The following is a 21,262-nucleotide window of genomic DNA, read 5'->3' on the forward strand; positions in this document are numbered from 1 at the left end:
ATGATGGTTTTGGAAGTGGCTTATTCCTTGCTGAGCGGCCTTTCAGGATGTCGATATAAGTCTTGTTTTACTGCGGATATAGATACTTTTGTAACTGTTTCCTCCAGGATCTTCTCAAGGTTCTTTGCTGTTGTTCTGGGATTGATTTGTGCTTTCGCACCAAAGTACGTTCATCTCTAGGAGACAGAACACGTCTCCTTCCTGAGCGGTATGACAGCTGCGTGGTCCCATGGTGTTTATACTTGCGTACTATTGTTTGTACAGATGAACGTGGTACCTTCTGGCATTTGGAAATTGCTCCCAACGATGAACCAGACTTGTGGAGGTCTACAATTTATTTTCTGAGGTCTTGGCTGATATCTTTTGATTTTCCCATGATGTCAAGCAAAGAGGCACTGAGTTTGAAGGTAGGCCTTGAAATACATCCATAGGTAAACCTCCAATTGACTCAAATAATGTCAATTAACCTATCAGAAGCTTCTAAAGCCATGACAGAATTTTCTGGAATTTTCCAAGCTGTTTAAAGGCACAGTCAACTTAGTGTACGTAAACTTCTGACCCACTGGAATTGTGATACAGTGAATTATAAGTTAAATAATCTGTCGATAAACAATTGTTGGAAAAATTACTTGTATCATGCACACAGTAGATGTCCTAACTGACTTGCCAAAACTATAGTTTGTTAACAATACATTTGTGGAGTGGTTGAAAAATTAGTTTTAATGACTCAAACGTACGTATATATAAACTTCTGACTTCAACTGTAGATGTTTCAGTAAGATTGGATTTTTTTGCATTTATAGCAATGGTTATCAACTGTACTGCAAGAATGGAATGTAGGTCGCTGAAAATTGAGGTTGTGGTGGCAGCTGCAGAGAGGTATTTGAGTGTGAGAGACTTGTCATCAGAGGAGATACAAGGTGTGTTAAGTGGTGGTGTCCAACCCTTTCAGGTTTTTGGCTTGAGGTAGGAATAAATATATTTGAATAATGGAGTAGGGGGGTATTTTTGTGTGTGTGTGTAGTAATGTTAGATGGTATGGTATTTGTTTATTTATTTTCAAGCAAAGTATAAGGGAGTTGTACTCCAGTCTAGTAGGTGGCGGTAATGCAACATGTATAGGATGCCAACCGCTGTTAAGCTTCATCAAAGAAGAAGATGCCAAAGAAGCAGAACACTTCCTGGGCACGCGGCTATTATTATTCACGCTCCATGTGTTGAGAACGTTCAAATGGGTCTGCTGACGTGACGAGCCTCCACTACCCAACATTAGCTAATTGAAAAGGAACCTAACAAGACTTGGGAAGGAATTGGTTGTCCTCTTTCTTAGGTTGGCTACCGTATTTTTCCAACCTGGATAGCTGAGTAGATAGCTAAACTAACAATCGCTATACTTGGTGCATTTAGACAGAAACATGGCTACGGTTTTAATCCCTGCAAACACTACCGCACTTTTGCTGGATATTGAAGGAACCACGACACCAATAACGTTTGTGAAGGTAGGACAACGAGCTGAGTTTAATATATGGCATTTGAGGTGTGTATTGTAGCTCGCAAGTTACATTCTTTGCTAGACCGATTGCTACCCAATGAGCAAATTGACGTTGGAAAATACGTCTTATCCAGACGTTGGAATTTGGTTAATTAGCCACAATTATCCTTGCTAGCTAGGTAGTTCGCTGGTGTAGTGTTAATTTCATCAACTACTCATCGACCTATTTTTCTTGACAAACTATTACTAATAACTTCATTTTATTTGACAACAAATGTGACGAGACAAATTCCATGTGACAGTAATGGACAATCAATTTGACATCAAGCTCCTTCTCATCTGTTTTGTCTATTCCTAAACCTTCATGCATGCAGAATATTTCATGCAATCCTCTCATTGGCAGAATTTTTAAAATTCAGTTGCGTGGTCTCCCAAAACAGCTCCCAGGTGGTCACTTCAGTTACTCGTCAATCGTTTGAACTGATCTGAAGCCAAGACACTTGACTTGTAACTAAACTCAATTTAGAACCAATGTTTACACTCTCTCGCTCTTACTTTAACGTAGGCTATTTTGCATTCATCTGTGTGGCCGCAGTTGACAAAAGCGAGTTGCGGTTCCAATGGGGAAAAATGAATGATATTAGTAGTACAGTAATACTTCTGGCATTTTTGGAAAGCAAAAATTCTCAAATTTTCAAGGAAACCACTGTTGTTTAACCCCTTGATGGTTATGATGGGGAGAAAATCAGTTGTAAATTGTGTAACCTGTAGGTTTTATACCCTACATGGTTAATTATGGCTGGCATTGGTTACAATCTGACACAATATCAATGTTGCCAGCTAAGGTATACAAGGGGATAGTAGCCTTGTCCATCTAGGCCTATCTGAATGTGCACATGATAGAAGTTAGAGGTTGCCTAAATATTCATTATTTAATAGAAAAAAATGCACGGACTATATTGTGACCTAAAAATGGCTGACTAAAACTAGACTAAAATTGTCCAGATGTTTAGTCGACTGAACTAAACAGACAACAGTGGTAGGCTTGATTACCAACAACGACGAGACGGCCTACAGGGAGGAGGTGAGGGCCCTCGGAGTGTGGTGTCAGGAAAATAACTTCACACTCAACGTCAACAAAACTAAGGAGATGATTGTGGACTTCAGGAAACAGCAGAGGGAACACCCCCCTATCCACATCGATGGAACAGTAGTGGAGAGGGTAGCAAGTTTTAAGTTCCTCGGCATACACATCACAGACAAACTGAATTGGTCCACTCACACAGACAGCATTGTGAAGAAGGCGCAGCAGCGCCTCTTCAACCTCAGGAGGCTGAAGAAATTCGGGTTGTCACCAAAAGCACTCACAAACTTCTACAGATGCACAATCGAGAGCATCCTGGCGGGCTGTATCACCGCCTGGTACGGCAACTGCTCCGCCCTCAACCGTAAGGCTCTCCAGAGGGTGGTGAGGTCTGCACAACGCATCACCGGGGGCAAACTACCTGCCCTCCAGGACACCTACACCACCCGATGTCACAGGAAGGCCATAAAGATCATCAAGGACATCAACCACCCGAGCCACTGCCTGTTCACCCCGCTATCATCCAGAAGGCGAGGTCAGTACAGGTGCATCAAAGCTGGGACCGAGAGACTGAAAAACAGCTTCTATCTCAAGGCCATCAGACTGTTAAACAGCCACCACTAACATTGAGTGGCTGCTGCCAACACACTGACACTGACTCAACTCCAGCCACTTTAATAATGGGAATTGATGGGAAATGATGTAAATATATCACTAGCCACTTTAAACAATGCTACCTTATATAATGTTACTTACCCTACATTATTCATCTCATATACTGTACTCTATATCATCGACTGTATCCTTATGTAATACATGTATCACTAGCCACTTTAACTATGCCACGTTGTTTACATACTCATCTCATATGTATATACTGTACTCGATACCATCTACTGTATCTGCCTATGCCACTCTGTACCATCACTCATTCATATATCCTTATGTACATATTCTTTATCCCCTTACACTGTGTACAAGACAGTAGTTTTGGAATTGTTAGTTAGATTACTGTTGGTTATTACTGCATTGTCGGAACTAGAAGCACAAGCATTTCGCTACACTCGCATTAGCATCTGCTAACCATGTGTATGTGACAAATAAAATTTGATTTGATTTAGGCGATGTCATGGCGACGTTGGCTTGCTAAACTCATGCGTAGAAACATGTCATCAGGTCGAAACGGTCGTCTAGCGCCAAATTGCGCATGTGCAAGCCGTCAACTCAAAGGTACTCCTTCGATATAAAGTAATTTCTTACGAAAATGAAAACGTATCAGTTTGTCACTTTCACGAGGTTGGAGTAGTAACATGTTCAGCTACTTAAGACATTATCCCGAATCTAGGTTGTGCGTTTAGATTTCTAGAAAAGGAACAACTAAGGACGAATATTTCACTTCTGTTTGGTCTGTTTTACAAGCGTTCCCGGAAATCTTGCGATGTTGTACCTATGGGTTTAGAAACTCTGTGGTACCAAAGATGCTGAAGCACTGTAGCTTCACTTTTTGTGATCTCTTCAAGTATTCTGGCCTCATAATTAGATACGCCAGAGCAGATAATCTCTTGATATGGTTAATTATGCAATGGTTTACACATTTTGGCTTGGCTGGATTGGAAAAGAACGCATTCTACAATATGTCCCACACCCACAAATAATCGTAAAATCACCTTTGTGAAAATAGCGGTTTGCCTTCAAAAAATTATTATTATATATACATAGTCACTTTACCCCTACCCACATGTACCAATTACCTCGACTAACCTGTACCCCCGAACATTGACTCGGTACCCCCTGTATATAGCCTCATCGTTGTTATTTTATAGTGTTACTTTTTTTTTAAATCGACTTTAGTTAATTTAGTAAATATTTTCTTAATACTATTTTATTAAAAGTGCATTGTTGTTAAGGTCTTGTAAGTAAAGGTCCTGTGTGGAGGCGGTGATAGGTGATAGCATTGAAGGGGCAAGAGGCCACAGTGCTGAAGGAGATATGGTGGGGAATACACCACAACCAGTTGCAAATGTTATAAGTCAATCAAGTAATCTGGATACACTTACTGTGAAGGTGGATTTTGTAGAATTATAGCCACAGTTATTCATTGTACTGCACATGTCTAAGAATTACAAGAAACTGGACATCCTTATATCTGCAGCCGATACGTTTTTGGGCCTCAAATGTCCCGCCCTCACAGGATCCGTCTGAGCCTGTGTTAGGGACCTGATTAAAATGTTGTGAGAAAAGCAGGCTGATTTAAATTTCGTTATTAATAGCTTGTGTGTGTGTGTGTGTGTATATATATAAAGTTTTAAAAAGTATATATATATATATATATACTTTTAAAAACATTTTTTAACCCTGCATTATTTCCTTTTTGGGATCTTTATTATCCAGCCGCACAGTAGGTGGCGGAATGCACATATCATTGTTGCAAAGGCCATTATACCAAAGAAGGTTTGCGATGCTCGTTGTTTGGTCCGACTCAGACAGGGTGGCGTGAGTGGTGAAATAGAATAGTCATTGTCTGTTCTTTTGAGTTTTGATGTTTTTGCCTGACAAAGTGTTGTTAGGATATATAAGTTATCCTGTATGAGCTTTTGTGCTGAATATGGCATGTGGCAGCAGTGTGTAGGAGGGAGGTTCCTAGGTGTTAGAAGTGTGCAGAAGAACATGAGACAAAGGAATGTGCAGCATTGGGGAAAGTAGTGGTACAGTATATGTTAATTGTAGTGGTGCTCATGGGGCTGGGGATCAGAAATGTCAGGTGTAAGAGAGGCAGGTTGAGGATTCCAGGATAGTAGTGTCGAAGTTGTCATATGCTGAGGCAGTGAAGAAAGTAGAGGAAGAAGGGTCAAGGGGGAGGGATCCTGAGAGGAGTGGTGTGAGTAGTAGATCTGTACCAGTACAGAGGGATAGGCCAGCAACTGATACAGTTGAAGTCAGAAGTTTACATAAACCTTAGCCAGATATATTTAAACTCAGTTTTTCACAATTCCTGATATTTAATCATAGTAATAATTCCCTGTTTTAGGTCAGTTAGGATTACTGCTTTATTTTAAGAATGTGAAATGTCAGAATAATAGTAGAGAGAATTATTTATTTCAGCTTTTATTTGTTTCATCACATTCCCAGTGGGTCAGAAGTTTACATACACTCAATTAGTATTTGGTAGCATTGCCTTGAAATTGTTTAACTTGGGTCAAATGTTTCAGGTAGCCTTCCACAAGCTTCCCACAATAAGTTGGGTGAATTTTGGCCCATTCCTCCTGACAGAGCTGGTGTAACTGAGTCATTATGGCCAAACAGTTCTATTTTGTTTCGTCAGACCAGAGGACATTTCTCCAAAAAGTTGGATCTTTGTCCCCATGTGCAGTTGCAAACCGTAGTCTGTCTTTTTTTATGATGGTTTTGGAAGTGGCTTATTCCTTGCTGAGCGGCCTTTCAGGATGTCGATATAAGTCTTGTTTTACTGCGGATATAGATACTTTTGTAACTGTTTCCTCCAGGATCTTCTCAAGGTTCTTTGCTGTTGTTCTGGGATTGATTTGTGCTTTCGCACCAAAGTACGTTCATCTCTAGGAGACAGAACACGTCTCCTTCCTGAGCGGTATGACAGCTGCGTGGTCCCATGGTGTTTATACTTGCGTACTATTGTTTGTACAGATGAACGTGGTACCTTCTGGCATTTGGAAATTGCTCCCAACGATGAACCAGACTTGTGGAGGTCTACAATTTATTTTCTGAGGTCTTGGCTGATATCTTTTGATTTTCCCATGATGTCAAGCAAAGAGGCACTGAGTTTGAAGGTAGGCCTTGAAATACATCCATAGGTAAACCTCCAATTGACTCAAATAATGTCAATTAACCTATCAGAAGCTTCTAAAGCCATGACAGAATTTTCTGGAATTTTCCAAGCTGTTTAAAGGCACAGTCAACTTAGTGTACGTAAACTTCTGACCCACTGGAATTGTGATACAGTGAATTATAAGTTAAATAATCTGTCGATAAACAATTGTTGGAAAAATTACTTGTATCATGCACACAGTAGATGTCCTAACTGACTTGCCAAAACTATAGTTTGTTAACAATACATTTGTGGAGTGGTTGAAAAATTAGTTTTAATGACTCAAACGTACGTATATATAAACTTCTGACTTCAACTGTAGATGTTTCAGTAAGATTGGATTTTTTTGCATTTATAGCAATGGTTATCAACTGTACTGCAAGAATGGAATGTAGGTCGCTGAAAATTGAGGTTGTGGTGGCAGCTGCAGAGAGGTATTTGAGTGTGAGAGACTTGTCATCAGAGGAGATACAAGGTGTGTTAAGTGGTGGTGTCCAACCCTTTCAGGTTTTTGGCTTGAGGTAGGAATAAATATATTTGAATAATGGAGTAGGGGGGTATTTTTGTGTGTGTGTGTAGTAATGTTAGATGGTATGGTATTTGTTTATTTATTTTCAAGCAAAGTATAAGGGAGTTGTACTCCAGTCTAGTAGGTGGCGGTAATGCAACATGTATAGGATGCCAACCGCTGTTAAGCTTCATCAAAGAAGAAGATGCCAAAGAAGCAGAACACTTCCTGGGCACGCGGCTATTATTATTCACGCTCCATGTGTTGAGAACGTTCAAATGGGTCTGCTGACGTGACGAGCCTCCACTACCCAACATTAGCTAATTGAAAAGGAACCTAACAAGACTTGGGAAGGAATTGGTTGTCCTCTTTCTTAGGTTGGCTACCGTATTTTTCCAACCTGGATAGCTGAGTAGATAGCTAAACTAACAATCGCTATACTTGGTGCATTTAGACAGAAACATGGCTACGGTTTTAATCCCTGCAAACACTACCGCACTTTTGCTGGATATTGAAGGAACCACGACACCAATAACGTTTGTGAAGGTAGGACAACGAGCTGAGTTTAATATATGGCATTTGAGGTGTGTATTGTAGCTCGCAAGTTACATTCTTTGCTAGACCGATTGCTACCCAATGAGCAAATTGACGTTGGAAAATACGTCTTATCCAGACGTTGGAATTTGGTTAATTAGCCACAATTATCCTTGCTAGCTAGGTAGTTCGCTGGTGTAGTGTTAATTTCATCAACTACTCATCGACCTATTTTTCTTGACAAACTATTACTAATAACTTCATTTTATTTGACAACAAATGTGACGAGACAAATTCCATGTGACAGTAATGGACAATCAATTTGACATCAAGCTCCTTCTCATCTGTTTTGTCTATTCCTAAACCTTCATGCATGCAGAATATTTCATGCAATCCTCTCATTGGCAGAATTTTTAAAATTCAGTTGCGTGGTCTCCCAAAACAGCTCCCAGGTGGTCACTTCAGTTACTCGTCAATCGTTTGAACTGATCTGAAGCCAAGACACTTGACTTGTAACTAAACTCAATTTAGAACCAATGTTTACACTCTCTCGCTCTTACTTTAACGTAGGCTATTTTGCATTCATCTGTGTGGCCGCAGTTGACAAAAGCGAGTTGCGGTTCCAATGGGGAAAAATGAATGATATTAGTAGTACAGTAATACTTCTGGCATTTTTGGAAAGCAAAAATTCTCAAATTTTCAAGGAAACCACTGTTGTTTAACCCCTTGATGGTTATGATGGGGAGAAAATCAGTTGTAAATTGTGTAACCTGTAGGTTTTATACCCTACATGGTTAATTATGGCTGGCATTGGTTACAATCTGACACAATATCAATGTTGCCAGCTAAGGTATACAAGGGGATAGTAGCCTTGTCCATCTAGGCCTATCTGAATGTGCACATGATAGAAGTTAGAGGTTGCCTAAATATTCATTATTTAATAGAAAAAAATGCACGGACTATATTGTGACCTAAAAATGGCTGACTAAAACTAGACTAAAATTGTCCAGATGTTTAGTCGACTGAACTAAAACTAACGAAGGATGACATTATCAAACGGTGACGTAACACTAAAAGGTATTTTAAGATTAAATATAAAATAGCTGCCAAAATTAACACCGTTAGCGTAGCTTGCTTGCTTTACATCGATTTGATACAGTCAATAAAAAAACATCAATGTATATCGCAGCCTCTGGCTTGTGCTCGTAAACCACAGGCAGGATTTGGTATGATTGCAGGCAGTCTGTTTACCTGTCTAGATGTGAAAGCGTGCCATGCGAGTGCACAGTTTAGGAATCGTTCAATTGGATTGGTGGGGGTAGCATCCCCAACACTGGGCACGTGCTGCTAAAATGGGTACAGCAACGGGTTTCGTGATATTTCGCAAGCTATTGCTATGGATTGCCCTTCAGACCCATCTTATTAATATATTAAATAATTAAAGGTGTCTAAATTTGAGCTAAATACAGTAGAGCACAGATTAATTCCTTACAGTACAATATAGTACATTATACTGTATTTTGCGATAGCTGCTCTAATGTACTGTATTGTACTGAACTGTATTCAACCGTACTGTGCTCTACTGTACTGTGCACTCCAAACTTGTGAAAGATGGACGTCTATGATTTGGACCGGACCAAAGCTGAACCAATTAGACGTCCAAAAACGCATGTAGACCTTGAAATCAAGGACATTGTGGACAAACCAAATTTCTGTCTTTTCAATATCCATGAACAAGGGGAGTCGAATGGTGCACACTAGGTAATGAATGACAGCTAGCTAGCTATATGCTAATAGTGCTATTTTCTCCTGTAGGACATTTTATTCCCATACATCAAAGATCATCTTGAAGAGCATCTGTCTGCGCATTGGGAAGAAGATGAATGCAAACAAGATGTGCATCTCCTGAAGAAACAGGTAACTGGTTTTCTGAAAACCGTGGACAATGATGAGCAGTCAGCAGTGACTGCACACAACAGACAGAATATGCAACACCCATGCATACATTCTGGGTGAAAACATGTACCTTGTTCTTTGATGAGCCTGTTAATGATTGCTTATGTGGTATGCCTCAGATTAGTACATTAAATGAATCAGCAGTTCAGAGTTGGGTGTCTACAGTGGGTTTGGCCCAAATACAGTGCCTTGCGAAAGTATTCGGCCCCCTTGAACTTTGCGACATTTCAGACTTCAAACATAAAGATATAAAACTGTATTTTTTTGTGAAGAATCAACACCAAGTGGGACACAATCATGAAGTGGAACGACATTTATTGGATATTTCAAACTTTTTTAACAAATTAAAAACTGAAAAATTGGGCGTGCAAAATTATTCAGCCCCCTTAAGTTAATACTTTGTAGCGCCACCTTTTGCTGCGATTACAGCTGTAAGTCGCTTGGGGTATGTCTCTATCAGTTTTGCACATCGAGAGACTGAAATTTTTTCCCATTCCTCCTTGCAAAACAGCTCGAGCTCAGTGAGGTTGGATGGAGAGCATTTGTGAACAGCAGTTTTCAGTTCTTTCCACAGATTCTTGATTGGATTCAGGTCTGGACTTTGACTTGGCCATTCTAACACCTGGATATGTTTATTTTTGACCCATTCCACTGTAGATTTTGCTTTATGTTTTGGATCATTGTCTTGTTGGAAGACAAATCTCCGTCCCAGTCTCAGGTCTTTTGCAGACTCCATCAGGTTTTCTTCCAGAATGGTCCTGTATTTGGCTCCATCTTCCCATCAATTTTAACCATCTTCCCTGTCCCTGCTGAAGAAAAGCAGGCCCAAACCATGATGCTGCCACCACCATGTTTGACAGTGGGGATGGTGTGTTCAGCTGTGTTGCTTTTACGCCAAACATAACGTTTTGCATTGTTGCCAAAAAGTTCAATTTTGGTTTCATCTGACCAGAGCACCTTCTTCCACATGTTTGGTGTGTCTCCCAGGTGGCTTGTGGCAAACTTTAAACAACACTTTTTATGGATATCTTTAAGAAATGGCTTTCTTCTTGCCACTCTTCCATAAAGGCCAGATTTGTGCAATATACGACTGATTGTTGTCCTATGGACAGAGTCTCCCACCTCAGCTGTAGATCTCTGCAGTTCATCCAGAGTGATCATGGGCCTCTTGGCTGCATCTCTGATCAGTCTTCTCCTTGTATGAGCTGAAAGTTTAGAGGGACGGCCAGGTCTTGGTAGATTTGCAGTGGTCTGATACTCCTTCCATTTCAATATTATCGCTTGCACAGTGCTCCTTGGGATGTTTAAAGCTTGGGAAATCTTTTTGTATCCAAATCCGGCTTTAAACTTCTTCACAACAGTATCTCGGACCTGCCTGGTGTGTTCCTTGTTCTTCATGATGCTCTCTGCGCTTTTAACGGACCTCTGAGACTATCACAGTGCAGGTGCATTTATACGGAGACTTGATTACACACAGGTGGAGTGTATTTATCATCATTAGTCATTTAGGTCAACATTGGATCATTCAGAGATCCTCACTGAACTTCTGGAGAGAGTTTGCTGCACTGAAAGTAAAGGGGCTGAATAATTTTGCACGCCCAATTTTTCAGTTTTTGATTTGTTAAAAAGGTTTGAAATATCCAATAAATGTCGTTCCACTTCATGATTGTGTCCCACTTGTTGTTGATTCTTCTTTTATATCTTTGTTTGAAGCCTGAAATGTGGCAAAAGGTCGCAAAGTTCAAGGGGGCCGAATACTTTCGCAAGGCACTGTATATAAACTCAGCAAAAAAAAAGAAACGTCCTGTCACTGTCAACTGCGTTTATTTTCAGCAAACTTAACATGCGTAAATATTTGTATGAACATAAGATTCAACAACTGAAACAAACTGAACAAGTTCCACAGACATGTGACTAACAGAAATATATTAATGTGTCACTGAACAAAAGGGGGGGGGGGGGGGGTCAAAAGTATCTAGATTGTGGCCACCAGCTGCAATAAGTACTGCAGTGCATCTCTTAACTCATGGACTGCACCAGATTTGCCAGTTCTTTCTGTGAGATGTTACCCCATTCTTCCACCAAGGCACCTGCAAGTTCCAGGACATTTCTGGGGGGAATGGCCCAAGCCTTCACCCTCCGATCCAACAGGTCCGAGACGTGCTCAATGAGATTGAGATCCGGTCTCTTCGCTGGTCATGGCAGAACACTGACATTCCTGTCTTGCAGGAAATCACGCACAGAACAAGCAGTATGGCTGGTGGCATTGTCATGCTGGAGGGTCATGTCAGGATGAGCCTGCAGGAAGGGTACCACATGAGGGAAGAGTGTCTTCCCTGTAACGCACAGCATTGAAATTGCCTGCAATGACAACCAGCTCAGTCCGATGATGCTGTGACACACCACCCCAGACCATGACGGACCCTCCACCTCCAAATCGACCCCGCTCCAGAGTACAGGCCTCGGTGTAACGCTCATTCCTCAACAATAAAGGCGAATCCGACCATCACCCCTGGTGAGACAAAACCGCGACTTGTCAGTGAAGAGCACTTTTTGCCAGTCCTGTCTGGTCCAGCGACGGTGGCTTTGTGCCCATAGGCGCAATTGTTGCTGGTGATGTCTGGTGAGGACCTGCCTTACACAGGCCTACAAGACCTTAGTCTAGCGCCTCTCAGCCTATTGCGGACAGTCTAAGCACTGATAGAGGGATTGTGCGTTCCTGGTGTAACTCGAGCGGTTGTTGTTGCCATCCTGTACCTGTCCTGCAGGTGTGATGTGCGGGTGGTGTTACACGTGGTCTGCCACTGCGAGGATGATCAGCTGTCCATCCCTGTAGCGCTATCTTAGGCGTCTCACAGTACGGACATTGCAAGTTATTGCCCTGACCACATCTGCATGCCTCCTTGCAGCATGCACGTTCACGCAGATGAGCAGGGACCCTGGGCATCTTTCTTTTTGGTGTTTTTCAGAGTCAGTAGAAAGGCCTCTTTTTAGTGTCCTAAGTTTTCATAACTGTGACTTTAATTATCTGCTGTTAGTGTTTTAATGACCGTTCCACCGGTATATGTTCATTAATTGTTTATGGTTCATTGAACAAGCATGGGAACAGTGTTTAGACCCTTTACAATGAAGATAGTTGGATAGTTAGCCAGTTAGTTGGATTTTTACTAATTATCTTTGAAAACAGGGTCCTGAAAAGGGACGTTTCTTTTTTTCCCCCTGAGTATAGCTATGTAGGTCACAGATTAATGGGTGTATTTGATTAGCTGCCGGGCCATAAGTGCCCTGCATCCTGTCAGTTGGGATGACATGAGTGCAAGTGATGAGACAAGCGTTCAGAGCTGCACTCATGTTCACTGGCTGCTGAAGTCTAGCAGACCTACTGCAGGAAGCTCTTTGTTTTTTGTTTTTTTTTTACACCAGGGAAGGACTGGCAAACTAGGGTGGTTGAACTCCTTTGAGGGCCACTTGACTGCTTTAGATCAAAACTACCATTTGAAATCTGACTAGATCGGTCATTTGACGGACCAGAACGGGGGGGGGGGGGTTGTTGAGGAACACTGACATGAGTTCTCCTCCTCCAATGAGCTTATTGATTTGCAGAATGCAGAACAGTGAAGTTGTCATAATAGCGTGGCGGCTACCATATCTAATTTACTGGAATTAACAGTTTTGTCGGCCAAGAGCGGTCTGTCTTCAACGTTGGATAACCCCAAGAGTTGTCGATGGTTAATTCAAACCCTGCTCCCTAATGAACATGACCCTGATTAACCCTTGACCCTGTGCTGACCCTTTCATCATGTTAGGTTGAGGAGGACCTGCGTCTGAATCGAGCATGTGCGCAGCACGCCCTGGACCAGTCTGGGCACACGGACGAGGAGAAAGCCATCGGAGAGGTGGTGGACAACGTGCTGTGGCAGATGGCTTCGGACAGGAAGACCACGGCCCTGAAACAGCTGCAGGGACACATGTGGAGGGCAGCCTACGCTGCTGGGAGAATCAAAGGCGAGTAAGTAGCCAGAAGTTTTCCTTCTATTGCACTGAGGGTACTGTATGAGGGATGAATCCTAAATCGATTTTAGTGCAAATATCCCATAGATATAATTTTGTGGTTAACATAAGACAGAGCTGCAATTCCTGCCACATTTACCTTCCACATTTTGTAACGTCACAACCTTATTCTAAAATTGATTAAATCGTTTCCCCCTCATCAATCGATACACAGTACCCCATAATGACAAAGCAAAAACACGTTTTTAGAAGTTTTTGCAAATTTATCAACAAACAAAATACGGAAATATCACATTTACGTAAGTATTCACTCTTTACTCAGTACTTTGGCAGCGATTACAGTATGACGCTACACGCTTGGCACACCTGTATTTGGTGAGTTTCTCTGCAGATTCTCTCAAGCTCTGTCAGGTTGGATGGGGAGCGTTGCTTGCACAGCTATTTTCAGTTCTCTCCAGAGATGTTCGATCGGGTTCAAGTCCGGGCTCTGGATGGGCCACTCAAGTACATTCAGGAACTTGTCCCAAAGCCACTCCTGCGTTGTCTTGGCTGTGTGCTTCGGGTTGTTGTCCTATTGGAAGGTGAACCTTCACCCCAGTCTGTGAACCTGGCCAGAGTGCTCAGGACTTCATCAAGGACCTCTGTTTTTTTTGTTCCATTCGTCTTTGCCTCAATCCTGACCAGTCTCCCAGTCCCTGCCGCTGAAAAACATCCCCACAACATGATGCTGCCACCACCATGCATCGCCGTAGGGATGGTGCCAGGTTTCCTCCAGATGTGACGCTTGGCATTGAGGCCAAAGAGTTCAATCTTGGTTTCATCATGAGAATCTTGTTTCTCATGGTGTGAGTCATAAGGTGCCTTTTGGCAAACTTGTTAGTTACAGATATTCACAGCCTTTGGTTCTTATATCTATCAATGAGCTTGCTGTACCTTTCTACTGGCAATTTGGGCCACTCTTCAGCAGCAAACTGCTATAATTCTTTAGTGTTTGAGGGGCTCCCTCGACCAACTGCTGTTTTCAGATCTCACCATAGGTTTTGGATGGGATTTACATCTCTTCGCTGGCCACTCCAGAACAGTTCAGCGTTTTCTTCTTGAATCATTACTTGGTGCTTTTTGATGTGTGTTTGGAGTTGTCATGCTGTAAGAACAGACTTCAATGGAGACCCAGTTTTTGCACACTGGGTTGAACATTAGACTCCAAAACACCTGATAATCTGCTGATTTCATGATGCATTGTGCACGTTGAAGGACCCCAGTACCAGAGGCAGCCAAGCAAGCAAGCAAGATTCTCTAAAAACATGCCACTTCGATACAGCTACGACCGGAAGTGACTTACGCAGCAGTTTAGGAGAATTGGGATGAGGATGTTATTTTCATTTAACACTTCATTTGGTCATCATTGATCTGTATAGCCAAAGATCTCTAATTTTGTTTCAATGATCCACAGAACAGTTTCCTAGGATTTGGGCTTGTTTAGTTGGGTTTTTGAGAAGTTCAATTAGGCTTTCTTGTCTCCTTCAGCAGTGGGTTCTTCGTATGTTTACCAACGACCAAAGGAAGCATTCAAAGAAAAGAACACCCTCCCTACAATCCAAACATGGTTGAGGTTTGATAATGCTGTGGGGTTGCATTTCTGCTGAAGAGTGCCAAATTGGCAATTTTTTAAAGGTGCAGCTAGCTCATTGGATTTGTCGGCAGTTATCTTGGCCAAAGGCTGTGCAACTAAGTGCCACTTTCTTATTTTTTTTAGGCTTGTGTTATTAGCGGCTTGGGTCTCTTTTTTTTAATATTGAGGAATATTTCATTCTCTGTTCATAGGAGTAACAACATGAATTTGTGCATGAGGCAGAAATAATGCGGTGCGACTCGAGTTTTACCATCTGGAAGACGGTGTCCCTTTTATGGTAAGGGAGAACGGAGATATGTTGAGGTGGATCCTCAGTCTAATGCTCTCTCCCTCCACTGACTGACCATTAGATACAGGCCTCATCAGCCCAATAGTTTTTTTTAAATAAAAAGCTAATTATTTAAATGTGAAGCACAGCTGAGTGAGCATACAAGTAATACAACCAATCTATTACTGGTAGCCTAAAAGTGACCTGACCAACAATGCATTGGCAGGGCAATTCAAGCAAAGCCAATATGCGGTGATAATGTATTGGGCCTATAGCTTACTGTACAAACCTCATTGCCACAGTTCTGTTTTTAATTAGTTAATGTTGCATAGGGTTATGTTTTTTTTTTAAATATTTAAAAAAATGAAGGCCATGTTTTAAAAAATATATATATAAAAAAATGTGAGTGGTAGATCTTGGCTTGTACTTTGACTCTAAGGTTGGTGACCACTGTTCTAGAGTTTTCCCTGTTAACACTATTACAATGTTTCCCTTTACTGTGGCAATTGTGATTAAATCAACACAATATTAGCCACTTTCAATGCAACATACCAAAACAAATTTTGTTGTAGGCAGAACGCATCAGAGTAGGATTCTATTGCATTGACACGCACGACTCCGCCCATACTCTAGTGTACACAGACCGGTGCGGCATAAACGATCTGAGCTGCAGTAGGCCTTTGTGCAAGTAGAACATATGGATCTGTGCCATTTACTTTGAACTGGACTGTGTTTACAGCATGAGCGGTCGTGAGTAGATGAGCTTGTTTTGAGATTTTAAGCAAGAGCACATTCTGTTCAAATCCTTTGCTAGTTAGTGAGTTATTAGCCCAGTTAGATGATTTGTAGTCTAATAAGGGAGTGATTGCTTCCTACAAGGGCACAAAACGTATACATTTCTAGACCTCTTTGAAAAGTGAGTCAGGTAAAGAGATTTTGAAACAGGCTTGAATAAGCTAAGTGGAGGCAGAGGGTAGCATCATTTGTCTGATTCTCTGTAATAATGGTATGGGAATAACAATGCAATTTATTTTGTAAAGTGTTTTCTTGCATCAAGCACAACATTTTCAGTCACCTCCTTGTCTGAAGGACGAGTGGATAAACAGGTTAATGTCAAGCCCTGCATGTTTATTTTCAAAAGTCTCATGGAATGTAGGCCTACATATTGGCTGCATGATATAACAGATATTTCCATGTTAAAATGTTATGGGATGCATTTTCTCCATTGTTTTTGATGGTAGGCCACTGGTAGGCCTACATTATAATCAAGTAGCCTACATGGCCACTGTTAAAACTAACGTAAAGCAGGACAGCCTCAGTGGTCACATGTACAGGGTTGCAGGTGTGATTGCAGGGTGCAGTAAAAATCTAAGCCTCTGAGCTCCAATTTTTTTTTATTTTTTTTTTTTTATTTCACCTTTATTTAACCAGGTAGGCTAGTTGAGAACAAGTTCTCATTTGCAACTGCGACCTGGCCAAGATAAAGCATAGCAGTATGAGCAGACAACAACACAAGAGTTACACATGGAGTAAACGATAAACAAGCCAATAACACAATAAACAAGTCAATGACACAGTAGAAAAAAGAAAGTCTGTTGGCCGGGGTTGGAGTAGCCAGGAGGAAGGCATGGCCAGCCGTTGAGAAATGCTTATTGAAATTTTCGATTATCATGGATTTATCAGTGGTGACCGTGTTACCTAGCCTCAGTGCAGTGGGAAGCTGGGAGGTGCTGCTCTTGTTCTCCATGGACTTTAGTGTCCCAAAACTTTTTGGAGCTACAGGATGTGAATTTCTGCTTGAAAAAGCTAGCCTTTGCTTTCCCAACTGACTGCGTGTATTGGTTCCTGACTTCCCTGAACAGTTGCATATCGTGGGGACTATTCAATGCTATTGCAGTCCGCCACAGGATGTTTTTGTCCTAGTCAAGGGCAGTCAGGTCTGGAGTGAACCAAGGGCTATATCTGTTCTTAGTTCTGCATTTTTTGAACGGGGCAGAAGGTGAGGAAATTCCTCACCATCACAAACACTTGGGGTTGAAATTTGGATAGATTCTTGCCAGCCTGTCATTTGAGTAATGGAAATGGTGTAACACTTTTTGATCTGAATGAGCCCATACTTTTGTGTAAAATTGTGTGGATACGCTCTATACTACGTTGCCATATGTCGTTGGTTTATTTTCCAGTTCAACTTATTTTAGAAGAAATGGGAAATTATTCAAGGGAAGGACAAGGGTGCCAATATATTTGGCCACAACTATCTGTGCACATATTGAGAGATTTTATTTATTTTTTCCTGCAGGAATGGAGATCTACAGGTTGTGTTTAGTCTTATGTAGTGGTATTAATGCTAATTGTTTCTAAACTGCCTGTGAGAGGATCAAGTCCTATTGTACTGCTGCATTTCTTCCAAATGTCACCTTCAAACCATCATTGTCTGGAGTCCTGTTGACTCATCCAGACAGTATTACTAATGTGTGTGTGTGAACCAGGCTGTACCAGGATGTGGTTCCATCCATCAGGAGGTGGAGACGGCAGGGCCTGAAGGTCTATATCTACTCCTCTGGCAGCGTGGAAGCCCAGAAACTACTGTTTGGATACTCTGTAGAGGGAGATGTCCTAGATGTAAGGAACTCTTCTCTTTTATAAACTTTTTAGAACACACTAATCTCTCTGGTTCATTGTAATAAGGGGTGTGAATATTTAAACGCAGTTGGGATTGTTAACGTTTAGAAAAAGTTAATCGATAAACAATGGGTGGGTCTCACAAAATAAATCACAGTGCAGTTATCACAATTTTTATTTTCTGTGTTATAGCCTAACTAGACAATAGTTAGGCTATAACGCCAAGTTGTGTAATTTGAAGGAATTTTGTAGTCCTGCTCCCAGAATTTTGTAGTCCTGCTCCCAGAATTTTGTAGTCCTGTTCCCAGAATTTTGTAGTCCTGCTCCCAGCTAACTCCAGATTATTTATCCTTTCAGCTATTTGATGGCCACTTTGACACCAACATAGGCGCCAAAGTAGAAAGTAAAAGCTATGAGAGAATTGCGGAGAGAATGGGCTGCCTGTCTGAGGAAATCATGTTCCTGACAGATATCACACGGGGTAAGTGTTGTAGCAGGCAAATGAGTTCAACGGTGAATGCTCTTTACATATTGTTTGAGCCAGAGCCTTTCTACCTAGCTGGATCAGCCTCCGAAGCTTTGCCAACCTTAGCTATGACTGAATTCCAGTGGAATTTCCCACTTGCTTGTCAAAGGGATTGTCCTTTAAACTACAACAACCCAGCCTGCATTATACAAGTACATATGCTGCTCATAGAATATCAAATGGGCATATTTTAACTTGTATTTATTTTCCTGTTTTATGGACTGTTTTATGGATACGCATGTTCTCAATAACCTACTGGGTAACATGAAGGAAGATGATACGTTTACCAGATAACTGATAACTGAAGCCATGTAGCTAGCCCTGCTTTAGAGCAGAATAGCACTTGGAAAGGCTGTTCTATCAGCGTTAAATCAGTACAGTGTTAGCTATATGCTGTACTGCATCAGAGTGCGAGCCTCCCCCTGAGGTATGGCGACTACATGTCTCGGATTACGCGGGACAGTCCAGCAGTTTGGCCCGTTGTCCCCCATCCCGCAACTACTGTTATGTCCTGCATTTTATCAACAAATTCAAACAAATTTTCAATTTAAAATTGTACATTTGTCCCGTTTTTCATTCAAACCGGTCTCTTGCAGTTAGGCTTATGGAAAGATGTAGGCCTATATCATTAGGATTTGGTACAGGGGTGTTGAACACTTCTCCAATTGTTGCTGAGATCTGATATTCTGTGCAAGACGAGACAGGCCAATGTCAACCAATGACATTTCTCAAATCCTTTCGGGCTAAATTCCAGCTAAACTCAGAGGGCGGTTAGGCCTAACTACTTACAAAAAGCTGATGAAGAGTAAGTCCACAGGCGTATTAGACTGAAAGATGGGCTATAGGGTGATTGTCAAACTTGAGGCTCTCTATGCTCATTAGTTGCTCATTCATCATATTTTCTACTACTTCACTCAATCCCGTTATACATTCCCTGAGACCAACCAGAAATGTTTCCTTGGCCACACACTCCCAGATTTTCATAAAACCAGCCACATGTGTTTTTTTTTTTTGTTTTTTTTGCATCACCAAAAGAGTAGGCTAGGTGTGCTTCAGTTGGCTCATTCAGTGCAGCGGGAGAAGGGGTGTAGTGCTGCAGGAGCAGTGTCACTCCACCACTTCTTACAGTGCTGCTCATCTAGTAAAGTTGGATCAAAGCTGAATCCATGTCTCGGAAGATCACACGGTTGAATTAGTATTCTATATAACCAAATATAATAGCATAGTTTACTGTTACTAATTTCTTGAGATTTTAAAATGGTTAGCTGAATAGTACATTTATAAAAAATCAAATGCAATCAAAACTCCACGAGGCAGAATGGGATTTTGATTGGATAAAAAAAAAAACTAAGGCTATATAGTTTAACACCATCTTTTCTCATTTTCTCACAAAACAGTAATTCAAGAAGATCTAAATGAATATTCCAATGAAACTGATTTGAGATCAAATGATTGGCATGCAGTTTGGACATTTCACCATAAAACGTGAAGAATTGTCCATATTAGGTAGCCTGACTTGGTGTTTTGAGGGTATTACAAATACTAATTTCATAGGCAGATGTTGCAGTTGGAGGACGTGTTTTGTATAAAGATATTCAATGGGCTACATTAGTGGAGGGGTGCGAATGTCCCCCAAACTCATTGATTTGGGTATTTTTTAAATGTGGTCACCCTACCCTGAGGGGAAGCGGATGCCATCGCATGGAGAGCCACACGGCTGCCCCAGGCTGGCTCCACAATCACCTTTAATGTTCTACCTTCCTTTGTTGTGTAGGTTGTTGGGTTAGTGCCTCTGTTACACCGTCACTGGGACTTGGGTGAGCCTGCTGTCCTGGGATCCTAGTGTGACTCAGTGAGCATGATCGAGAGGAGGATGTTTTTGTTTTTCCCTGCAGAGGCCAAGGCAGCGGAGGATGCGGGTGTGAACGTGGCGCTGGTGGTGCGGCCGGGGAACATGGAGCTGACGGAGGAGGAGAGGTCACACTATAACCTCATTACAACTTTCAGCCAACTGGAAGTGACGGCCGGCGTTTAACACTGGAGGGGAGGGGAGAGATGCTGCCGTTCGAATTCTGCCCTTTTCCTCCTCAGTGTGCACTCATTGACTCCCCCCCTTGTGGATGTAAAGGTACTGGATAAGTGTACGCATGGGAGGTTTTGCCAAATATATCCAACACCTTTTTGTTTTTAAATACATGAGGGGGAGTAATGAGTGTACACTTGGGTGAGAATCGGAACACAGCTAGAGAGAGGGAGAACACTTACTCACTAGCCCCGTTCAATCATGTTCCCTAGCCTCTTCCCCTAGCACCTACTGCCCCTTGGATCTTATCAAAGGACTGGAATGGTAAAAGCAAAGTGATTGACGCTCCTTTTTAAGCCTATTGGAGAGCCAGGTGGAGCTATTGCTTTCCCCTATCTGGTCCTTACAGACACTGAAGGGGAGTGGGCTATGGGAAGAAGCTACTAACCTGAAATTGAACCGGGCCACTCTCATAAGAACTGTTTGTCCAAGGGGAGGGGAATGGGCGGGTCGGCCATTGATCCAAGGATTTTGGGAGTGCACTAAAAGGGGAGCCTGGGTGCCAGTCTGTTTCTGCTCTAGCCAACATGTCTTAGCCAGGTAACAGTGTAGTGTTGTTGAACACAGAAACAGTCGGGTATCTAGACTACACCCAGGGTACCAAGAGTCGTACCAGTCTGCAGACTGCACATTTTAAGGGACCTCCCAGGGTTTCTTTCACCTTTTTTAAGCATTTTAAATAAAAAACATATTTAAGTTGATCA

The 21,262-nt window shown here is 41.8% G+C and overlaps 1 protein-coding gene across 1 annotated transcript; it reads left to right on the plus strand.

Annotated features, from left to right (window-relative positions):
• Positions 1-7,144: 7,144 nt before the first annotated feature.
• On the plus strand, positions 7,145-21,261 carry LOC110523860 (enolase-phosphatase E1). Its single transcript, XM_021602934.2, has 6 exons — positions 7,145-7,471; positions 9,275-9,376; positions 13,222-13,424; positions 17,817-17,949; positions 18,307-18,430; positions 20,371-21,261. Exons 1-6 carry the CDS (start codon positions 7,388-7,390, stop codon positions 20,508-20,510), a joined length of 786 nt encoding a protein of 261 aa, XP_021458609.2. The 5' UTR covers positions 7,145-7,387; the 3' UTR covers positions 20,511-21,261.
• The last annotated feature ends 1 nt before the right edge of the window (position 21,262 follows it).

Source organism: Oncorhynchus mykiss, chromosome 5, assembly GCF_013265735.2.
Source record: "Oncorhynchus mykiss isolate Arlee chromosome 5, USDA_OmykA_1.1, whole genome shotgun sequence".
Lineage (NCBI taxonomy): Eukaryota > Metazoa > Chordata > Actinopteri > Salmoniformes > Salmonidae > Oncorhynchus > Oncorhynchus mykiss.